Genomic DNA, 11705 nt, shown 5'->3' with positions numbered 1-11705 from the left:
TGCTCGTATAAAACGAGATTACCTGCACAATGGCGCATATTTGCATAAAGAATGCATCTCAACTTTTTCACGGCTCTTTTAGGCTTAACGGCGTGCTACATCCTCTACTTCCTAAATCACATCCAGGCGAATTCTCCCGAGCTTCATATCGCAGATTCAAGCGCGCTAGTCGAAATAGACAATGACATTAATCACACACAACGCGAAAATAAAATTACTGTTCGGAGCAATAAAAATCCGTTAAGTGCTGGAAATAATAATAAGGCAGCCGCAAAACCAGGCGGCGCGACGGAGAACGCCGCCACGGCAGCAAAAACTATGAGCGGTGGGAATGGAGTACGTCAAAACGAAAATGACAGCGAGACGTCTAGGAAGCCCAGAAAACCTGTAAAATTAACAATGAAACAAGGTCTGACGATGAATCAAGTCATAGCGACCTACGCTCTTTCCGATGTTAAAAATGCTTTGTGTAAAAATCACACCGAGGAGTTCAAGAGGGGGCTGAGAGCTTTGGAACCTTGGGCTTTGCAGAGTAAGTACTTCTGTTCTTATCTTTGATAACTCAACCGAATTTTGTAGATACGATTTTATTTTTAGCTTCATTGTGTTGGATAAAATTGCTCTGTTATGCATGAGATGGTCTGACTGAAACGTTTGAAAGAGTGAGATGGACATTTATAAAAATATATGAATTTCTCTTTAAAGTATTTGTAACGTTATAAAAGCGATGAAAGAACCAAATCTTTATTCATGAATAAAAAAGAGCTCGAATTAGATTACAGGCGTTACAAATTCGCTTCCCACTACAGGGATCTCGAAAACGGTAAGAGATACAAACTAGATTAAATGGGGGCAAAGTTGCGTAATCAGAGGACCAACATTACGCCTCTAAAAAATCAAGGCTAACATGATTAGTTTTCGAAATATTTGAAAAAAAAACCTAAATTTTGGAAATCCGTTTTTGTATCATTTCAGCCTTGTTTGAGGTGATATCGAAAAAAGAAGAACACTATCTCATGGCCACTTTTTGCCCTCTATCGAATAGCATAATCAATTTTTATTTGTAACGTTTTGTCTCTCTAGGGCCATCATCAACTTCATTGTTTTAAATACGACCCTAGAAATTTTATTACATTTTTTGCAAGCCTTCATAATCTCCAATACTGTACTGCCTCAGCCCTAACCAGATTTAGATGTTTTGTATAGAAAAATTCATCTTCAGTGTATTCGTTCCGAATTTATCTAAATTTTTTATTTAGATTTCTTTGTTTATTGAATTATCGTACAGTGTAAGTGTCGTTAGACCCTGTGAAATCCATCGTGTTCTTCGTTTTTCAATATCTCTTCAATCAAGGCTGAAATTATACAAATACGGATTTCTAAAATTTCGGCTTTTTCAAATATTTCGAAAACTAATCATGTTAGCCTTGATTTTTTAGAGGCATATTGTTGGTCCCCTGATTACGCAACTTTGCCCCCAATTAAGCTACTACATATCTCTTACCGTTTCCGAGATCCCTGTAGTGAGAAGTGAATTTGTAATAGCCTGTATATTCTTGTATTATCGACAAAATGACAGAGGATATGTAACAAGTTTAACAACAGTTTTTCAGCCAGCCAATACTCTACGGATTTTTTTGCCAAAATTTGTTCAAATTGTTATACTAAAAAAATCTCAATTCTAAAATTTTACTAAAGCGTGAAAGATGTAAGTATATCAATATGGATACTTGTAGTGCATATAGTCAAGGCTAGTAATAATAATGAATATCATACTATCAAAACAGATAAACAAATAAAAGAAATATCATTCTTAGTATTGACGAACGCATTTGAAATTGTTATAAATTAACTGTACTTACGTGATTTATTGTGGCTAGATTTAAATAACTTTTTGACTGATGCTACATGAGTTTGCTTAGTTACTTTTTTGTTTTTCTCACAGATGGCAAAATATAAAAAAAAAATAGAAAAGGAAACTGAAACTACTATACAAATACATACATTTGGGTAATATATTGAGATGCTCCAATTAAGATAAATGTTCTATGTAATATGTAATGCTGAGCGTCAGTGGAAATATTGAATATTATTTTTAGAAAATATATTTTTTTTTTACTTACCAGACTAGCTTTTTATTTGTTATCACACAATTTGATTTTGAAATATAAATTGTAAATTAAAAAAATTTTATTTTTTTATCAAGTATTCTTGATTTAAAATGGGATTCTGTTTCACGTTTGATAATTTCAATGACAATTAGATTACCTATGTCAATTTTGTATAAATAATAGATATCAAATTTAATAGAGCAGGAGGTCTTATCTCAGTAGTCGGTTCACGAAATAGGTTTTACTTGTAATTAACTTTGTTAAGAAAAATTAAATAATATTGTTGTAATCTGTGTTTAAATTTTTATATTGACATAATAAATCATAAATTTATAATCTTTTTTAAAAATGTCCCTATTTATCCTGCGATAATTTATTTCTACCCTACAAACTAACATTTACTTATTACCTATACATACATATCTATTGTCCTTTCTTTCTTTTAATGTCCACGATTTTTTAAGTAGTAATTTTCTTTCTGCTATTTCTCTCATGTCTTCTTCCTTCTTTTCGTCCACTCACTCTCTCCTTTTTGTCAATTTGTTCATTTCTCTGTCTCTTGTATCGCTCTGCTGGCTGCAATTTCCTGACTCGCCTTAATAGCTCCTACTCCTTGTCTCCTTTATTCCTAGCTACGACAATTCAAATAATTTTACTAATATAACTATTTGATTATTACTCTTTAGTTATCTGTCAAACTTCGTGTATACGCTTATTTTTTCTTCAAACACAATTTTCTCTACTTTTAATTTTCTCTGTTGTTATCTTCCTTCCTTTATAGTTTCCTGCAGGATAAACAACAATTTTGTATTCTCCTTACTCCTTAAGAAAATTATTTTCTTTCTTTTTCTCAGCAACTGATTTTCACTATCAGCTTCGTGTTATTTTCCTTTCGTCTCCTTTAATTTATTTAATTTTTTCTTATACAATCTTTTTTTTCTGTTTTGACAATTATATCTCCTCTCTCCTGTCTTATTTATTTTTTTTGTCTCCTTGATTACCACTGCACTGCACTCTTATTTTTAAATACAAATTTTTCTTAACTTATCCTTTTTAATTTAACCAATCAGATTACTTTTTAATTTTACATTTCCAATTTGCAATACTACTTAATCCTTATTTTGCTATATACCCTTATTTTTTGACCACTTTTATTAATTTAGATTGATATTTCATCAAAATTTATACTTTAAACTGTCATTTTGCATCTAATTGTCTTCTTAATTTCAAATCTATTACTTACTTAACTCTTACATTGTCATTCTTTGACATTAATATATTTTCATCCTAATACTGAAACTTAAACTTTTGATTCATCTCAATATATAATAACATTTAGTGTGGTGTGTCTCGTGATAATATGACGAAAATAGTAATTATTCTCTTTCAACATGTTCATATTTGCTTTTATTTTTTCTGTATAATACTTTAAAATAGAATTATCATTAAATCTTAATTTCTAAGACATTCTTCATATGAATTCTTAAGTTCAGATTTTTGTTATTGGTATAAACAAGTTTTGTTATATATAAATAGATATAGATTGTAAATAACTCGAATCTGAGAAAGGTATTAATTTCCTAAAACAATTACTTTCTTTGAATAGGTTCTGTCTAAATTAAATATATTTTCCTCACCAAAAGCTTCAGTTTAGTTTCAAAGAAAAGAAATTATGTATGAATATTTGTATATATAATCAGTACCAGTATTTTTTTTCAGTGTTTGACTCTTCGTCANGACGTATTCTGCGAAACACCACGACAGCGTAGCTGGAGTGGTGTTTTAAGGATATACGTCGAGTGAGGAGGTTAGTATAATCGAATATTTTCGTTTGCTCGAGTGGTATTCGATACGATTACATAATGAATTAACTAACTTTATTGGTTACTAGTTCCATTTTTTTTGACGTTTAACAAATGTTAAAACTCTCGTTACTATGACATAGTTCACATTGTTGGAGGAGGCGAAACACCAAAACGGTTATACAACGTCGTCAAGAGCATATCGCTTATCAATACATAGTAACTACGTAAAATTCGTAATTGCTATTGGTTACATTTCTAATGAATTATATAATCATCCTAATACTGAAACTTAAACTTTTGATTCATCTCAATATATAGGTAATAACATTTAGTGTGGTGTGTCTCGTGATAATATGACGAAAATAGTAATTATTCTCTTTCGACATGTTCATATTTGCTTGTTTTTTTTTTCGAGTATGGTTTATTTTTTTTGTATAATACTTTAAAATAGAATTATCATTAAATCTTAATTTCCAATACATTCTTCATATGAATTCCTATGTTCAGATTTTTGTTATTGGTATAAAGCTCATTAAAATAAACAAGTTTTGTTATATATAAATAGATATAGACTGTAAATAACTCGAATCTGAGAAAGGTATTAATTTCCTAAAACAATTACTTTCTTTGAATAAGTTCTGTCTAAATTAAATATATTTTCCTCATCGAAAGCTTCAGTTTAGTTTCAAAGAAAAGAAATTATGTATGAATATTTGTATATATAATCAGTACCAGTATTTTTTTTCAGTGTTTGACTCTTCGTCAAAAGTTGCATCAGGCATCTTAAATGGTAACTTGGCAGAATATGGCGCATATAAGCAATGCCTAAACGTCTACGAAGATACGGAATATGGTCCCATACGTGGGAGACATTGCAGCTTTAGGGTAACACCTACCGAGAAATTGTTAAGTATTGTTCTTGGATTTCGAAACGTATCAGCAAAGGTATGAAATAATGAATTTTGTTAGTTAATTTTCTCAAATTTCGTCAGGGTAACTGATTTTTTTTACCGTAAGGAGTAAGTAAATTAGAGTGTCCTGCTACGTTAGAAGCATTTGAGGTTTTACATCCAAGAAAAATGCAAAACGTACTTCTTGCCACATATAGGGGAAGTGTGGTGATGCGACACTATGAACACGTTCTAGATGAAATATTTGAAATATTAATATGAACATCTTGCATATGTAGTACGAAAACTGATTTCGACATTAATTTAATCTAATCATAATTCAACTGACTAGCTATTTCTATTTTGGAATTCGATATTTGAACACAATTTTTCTCTAAAAACTATAGTACAGCTCATTTAGTTAACTTTCTGATATTAATAAATATTTGTATTGAAGCTTTTAGTCATTAAATGGAATTTTCAATTTTAAAAGTTGACTTGTGTAAATTATATTCTAAATATTATGTCATAAGAGATAATAGATATGTTATGTTAATGAATATATTGTAATTTCTGAAGATATTTAATAAAACTAAATAGTTTTCAATTCATTAATCATTTATTCTGAATTATTAACCCCTGTTTTTAAAAATTGTTATCTATTGCTTCACCAAAGATGTATTTTTAATTAAACGTGTGGAGATGAAGAGCATATCTACTTTAATGCAATTTAATTACTATTTTTCTCTTACATGGAAATTATCCCAAGTTCTAGTTACCTCGCGGGATAATCAGATCTACTGGTAGTCATTAAATATGAACACACCAGTATGCGCGTTTATAGGTTAAAATTTAATGAGTTGCCAACGAGAAATTTATTTCCACTTACTTGATTATCATACCTTGTCACCCAGGATTCAAATGGGATAGACATTTAATTTTCATTCATTAAGTTTCGTTTACATGGATTTAATGATTATTTAGGTTAGTGTTTGTGAATTACTCCTACCACACAATATTGTTCGTGTAATAAATTTAATTTTTTTCCACCAACAATCTCAAAAATATACATGCATTGAAAATATACAATCGATATTATTTCAAAGTTAAGAAAATTGTATCTGGTCTTACTGATTTTTACGAATTTTAAGTTTCTGGTACAGACAGAGTATTTAATACCGCAGAGTTTATGTAGGTCAACATACTCCCTAAAGTCACTATCTAGTGACTTTAATACTTGCATTGCGTGACTGACACCTGTATTTAACAAATTAACTAACACACACTATGACAAGTACTAATGTTAAAGTCATTGTAATCTATAGTTACAATTCTTGTAGAGGATAAGACTGCAAATGCCGCATTGGACGAAAAAACACTTTATCGGCTTTGAACTACAGCCACCAAAACGTCAAAAGTTACTTTAAATATGTTAAGCTATATTCAGCCAAAGTTTTGTAATAAAATTGTTGTTCGCAACAGCAGCAGCAAAGTAAATTATAAGTTAACATATCTCATAATTTGTTTGCTGAAAGGTACTCCATTATACATATGAGACAGGAAATGCATTTGAGTACATATTAATGATTATCGTTTATGCTTCCATTTCCAATTTCCCTTGAATGCAGATATGCAGCTACCTGTCGTTTCTCAAGAGTACACTTAAGCGATGTATTAAAGGGTGTTCTAACTGCGACCCATTGCAATATCTAGTGCATTCACGATAATTCTCCTGTATACATACATGTCACTGTGATTAAGTGAGATGAGAGGTATACCAAATAATAATTACGGAAGTACAAGGATGGGTCAAAAAGCCTTTTTCTTTCATGTAGGTTGTCTTATATTTTTTAAATGGTGTGTACGGACTGATTTATTGTGTCACTACCAGAGCTACTTTCAAATATTTGCTACCAGGGATACTCATCTTTAATTTCTTATTCAAGATATCGGATATGTTATGACTGATAAAATATTTGGATTACTTCACGTCATCAGAATAAACAAAAAAATTAAAACGATTCCTAAGCAGTTCTTCTTCCTTAAAATGAACGCTAGCAATGTCTGGCACTTTTGCTATTCCGCGCTTGAAATTAGTAATTTGGAAGAGTTCATCAAATCAATTTTTAAGGGCGACGTCATCGTCAACGGAGATTCATTGAAGGTTGTTCGACAGAAAAAGTGGAAACCTACTGGCGCAAGATCAGAAGAATAACCTTCTAAGTACAGCTTTCGATCTCCTGGATAGTCGCTACACGATTATGCCGTTACGGCGTTTTTCTTGTACTGCAACTTCAAGACGACGGAATTGTTGGTAATAAATCTCAACAAGTGATGGTTACATTCAATGGAAGTAATATGTGGTAAACGATGGCTTATTTGTCCCGCCAGATGCACAGCATATATCAACTTACATGGAAGGGAACCAGCTTTAGCTCAGGAATTTTGCTGTTAAACCATTTTCTTCTGTTCTTGGTGTTGATGTAAAAACACAATTTTTTCGCCTAGTAGCAATTAGGTATAAAAACAGTTCCACGTTGTTGATGAGCTAAAGAATTACGAGCCAGCGAAGGGGCATAAGTGTTTACATGGTAATTTTTCTTGCCTAAAAATATGCGGCACCTATACATGCAAAATTTAGAACTTGCTCGTGTAATGCTAGTGCCGTTCACGGATAACTGTCCATCATACTGACCAATTCTCAGATTCAGAGAATTAGAGAAGAGTGTCACGAAAAGAAACAAATTCCTACTTTAGCTGCTATAATTATAAAAATTATAAATGTAATAAATAATAACGAACGTGTAACGTGGAACATCCCCACATACTAATTTGTGGACAAGTATCATCCCTTCTTTAACTTATCTGCAAGTTTCTTTTGACATCAGATGAGCCATCTATTTCTAACTACTAGTAAAATCATTTCTAACTAAACCAATAAATTTGTTGACGAATCCATAGAAGTTTCACTCTGGTTTTTGAAATGGATGTATCGAGGTGGAATCAGGAGTTGCCTAAAATGACACTGCCAACTATGACGGACATTCCATTCTTGTTCTTCTTTTCTTTATTCATTTTACTGTGTGTTAAAGATAAAAATGTTATGAATATTGAATCCCGTATCCCGCAACTTACAATAATTTTATTGTCAATGTATTTTTAAGTGGAAAGGAAATAAGAATATTGGGAAATTCTGCCATTAGATAAATAAGAAAACAAGAATAATTTAGTTTAAAACAATACTTCTACTCCTTACTTTATCGCTCTCAAATTGGTGATAACTAATAGTCCCAACCCAACAATCTGTGCTGTTTCCTCTGTTCTCGTTTCCCATTTTGAATTTTGAAAATCAACAGTGAAAACCAGTCATTGGGTGCAATGAGGATCTCTCGGCTTCTAGGCAGCGTAGCTTCTAAAACCATTAGTAGTATTATACCTTTGGAGTGAATGCCCAATTGTTTTTTTTTACAAAGGAATTCCCCGTAAAAATTTTATTTTTCCAATATACTGAAAATCAATGACAAAGTTATTTTGGTGTGAAATTTTTTTATTGTACTGAGAATCGTCCTTTGGATGGGTTCCATCGGAAGCTTACGCATTCATTTTTTACAGAATAAATATATCGTTCATCAACAGACGTTCGGACGTTTGAACTTCGACAATATTAGAAGCAGGTAGTCAGTGAACTAGCGATAAAACCAATTTGGCAATAATTAGAAGTACTCATGTAATTATGGAAAATTATTCAATTTATCATTCTTATGTTTTATCAAATAGACGCAAATTGTGCAAAACTATGTTCTTATGCTAATAATAGGTACTCCTAACACTGTTACAGAAAAGAAGGCATGACTGGAAATGATATATCTAAATCAGTAAAAGATTATCTGCAGCCTAAAATAACAGTTCATTAGATGGTTAAAATCACTTAGGAAATTCCTTCTCAATTTATTGGAAATCTTCGAGTAATTGCGTATTTTTACTTAGATTTATCAATACTCCTGAGATTTATACAGGATGTCCTACAACTAGATTGCCAAGTTTCATTCGACGCTCCAAAATAAGAAAATAATTTAAACTAAACTTATTCCACAAGGGCTCTCATTCAAGGGCCCATATCTCAGTTAGGAAGCATTTTCACATCTGTGAGTACGAGAACTCTTCTTATTTTTTAATGTAAAATCTAATGATGAAGTGGTGGCAGATTAATGGAACATCCGTTTTGAAAATACTTATTTATATTTTTGTGCGGTGCATAATTTTTTGTTATACACAAAAATGGAACGTACTATCATAGTTAATATACGTGTCCCAAAAGTATGGAAACAGCACAATAACTTTCGAAAAATGAATTTTGAGGAAAAATGATTCAGACAAATGATTTAGGATTTTTCCCTGGCTATTCAATGGTGACCCTAGATTTGACCTTGACCTTGACCTTTAAGGTTATTTCAGGATCAAGTTCATTTTCTGAAATGGGATGCCCTACTTTTGACCCCGGAAATGAAAAGAGCGGAAAATTTTACGTTCAGATGTGTCCTTGACCATTTTCCAAGATGGCGGATCCAAGATGGCGGACGCGATTCCAAAAAATTAATCGATTTACGCCAAATTTGGTAAGGGGGTTTTTGGGGTCGCTGACTACGAATCTGAAATCTGTTTTTGAGGAATTTTAGTCCAAGATGGCGGACACGATTTCAAAAATCAACCGATTTTTGCCAAAATTGATATAGTGCGGTTTTTGGAGGTGAAGGTCACGGTCAAATCAAGGGTAACCGTCAGATAGCCAGGAAAAAATCCTACAACGTTAGTTATGGTCATTTTTTTTGCAACCCGTTGTTTTCAAGACAGCGCGTCAAACCATGCGTGACCTTGATTTGACCTTTAATGACCATCAGAGGTCAAATTCGGAAAATGGTCAAGGACATATCTGAACGTAAAATTTTCCGCTCTTTTCATTTCCGGGGTCAAAAGTAGGAAATTTGAAAAAATGAACTTGACTTTGAAATAACCTTGAAGGTCAAGGTCAAAGCCAAATCTAGGGTCACCATTGAACAGCCAGGGAAAAATCCTAAATCATTTGTCTGAATCATTTTTCCTCAAAATGCATTTTTCGAAAGTTATTGTGTTGTTTCCATACTTTTGGGACACCCTGTATGTAAAATATTTCACTAGTATTTCGCTTCCAAAATCTAAAAATTTATTAAAATAACTTGCTGCTCTATATGCAGCTATGGCAAGCGAATTTAATATTTCTCGTGGCAGTCAAACTATTCCGATCCAACTTGCGATACAGGACACGTTAAAATGCTGGGACGGCGTACCTTACATGCCGCTCTTTGGTCACAGGCATTTTTCCTGCCTGTCCAATTTCTTTATGCTACACAGACAAATACCTCGCTGAGGTCAACGTCTATTTTTCACCTTACCTTCTTGCTTCTTCTAAGCTTTTTCCACCCGTTCCACCGTGAAATATATGCGAACGTAATAGGGTTATCCGATAAACGACGCACAAGTGGCACTTTCAATATTTTAGATACAATTATTTCGGTCGAAAAATTTCATAATGTTAGCGGTTATTTATTGGGGCCCTTAATTTAATAAGAAATGGGGCGCAGTGGAAGCTTCATTTTGCAGAAAACTAATGTTTTATGACTTACTTAAGAAAGTAACAAGTGCATTTATGTTTATAGTAATTAAAAATGTTACCGGATATTCCAAAATAAGTAAGTGTGAAAAATAAGGACGTACAAAAGCATAACTCCTCAGGCAGATTTTATTTTATGAAAATCCCTATTTAGTTTTTACCATTCTTGAAATATTTTGTGTATTATTAACTTCTTTTATAAAACATTTCTTTCAAAACTATGTAATTTATAAGAATAAAGTATTAAACACATTTCAAGAGCAGTTCCTTTAGTTGGAAATAAACCGACCAAAAGAACATTTCTCATTTCATTTTTTAAATATATTCTGCGAGTATTTTTTGATTTTCAATGATACTAGGCTTAAAGAGATTTAGAGCAGCGCTAGACTTTTTGATGATATTTATTTCGTTGGTACAAATTTTAAGAAGTTCCAGGTGTTTTATACATTACTTTATTTATGGTAAAAGAATACTTTTACATTACGCAGAAATATGTCGTCTCATAGAAAAATGTATTTATGCAACACTTGTATGTAATGATACTATAATTTCTTTGGTTTTAAAGGAATAATGTGGCCTATAACTTATAACCCACTAGTGACTTATAGAAATCATAAAAATACAAATGTTTGGTTTATTTTTCTAGTTTTTATTAGAAAACCAATTTGAAACAGTAATAAGCCAACAAATAACCTAAAGTGCTACAAACTTACAACCTATCTTCTTATTAATATTAACATTAACATTTATGGTAAAGCCGTAATTTGATGCCAAAGGATTATTGGAATCATTTTGTGATTGTGGTAAATTTATAGAACAGGTTGCCCTTTGCTTGTGCTTGTGCTTTCAGGAGTCTGCACCCCTTGTATCTTTTTAGCAATATCTATTTTGCTGGAAATTGACCTTCTGCCACGGTAGATGACTTCCATTCACTGTGGCGTTTGAGTGTTCTAATATCCCCTCTAGCATTGGCTAAGAGAGTTGCAGATGAACGATGCAAGCCATGCCCTGTATACAGGGTGATTCATTAATAATGGGACAGAGCTTAAGGGCATGTTGCTGACCTCAAAATAGAGCGATTAAGCCATATATGCCTTATCCGAATGTTGCTCCTTTTCGATTTTTTTAAATATCTTGAGCATCTTTGAACGGATTGTCTTGAAAGTTTGTACACCTATGTTTTCTGAGGTGGTAATTACGGAAATGGTAACTATTTTGCAATCACATCTAGGATGCGCTAGTTGTAGTGTTC

General features: G+C 32.2%; 1 protein-coding gene across 1 annotated transcript in view; it reads left to right on the top strand.

Annotated features, from left to right (window-relative positions):
• Window positions 1-211: 211 nt before the first annotated feature.
• Window positions 212-11705, top strand: part of LOC108904655 (O-acyltransferase like protein-like) — a 70995-nt gene continuing 59501 nt past the window's right edge. Inside the window, exons 1-2 of the mRNA XM_018707288.1 lie at window positions 212-532; window positions 4665-4861. Of these exons, the coding sequence (XP_018562804.1) occupies window positions 319-532; window positions 4665-4861 (411 nt within the window). The 5' untranslated portion in view covers window positions 212-318. The remainder of the gene's footprint in view (window positions 533-4664; window positions 4862-11705) is intronic.

This window comes from Anoplophora glabripennis, unplaced genomic scaffold (genome assembly GCF_000390285.2).
Source record: "Anoplophora glabripennis isolate ALB-LARVAE unplaced genomic scaffold, Agla_2.0 scaffold102, whole genome shotgun sequence".
Classification (NCBI taxonomy): domain Eukaryota; kingdom Metazoa; phylum Arthropoda; class Insecta; order Coleoptera; family Cerambycidae; genus Anoplophora; species Anoplophora glabripennis.
This window is presented reverse-complemented; position numbering and strand designations above follow the sequence as displayed.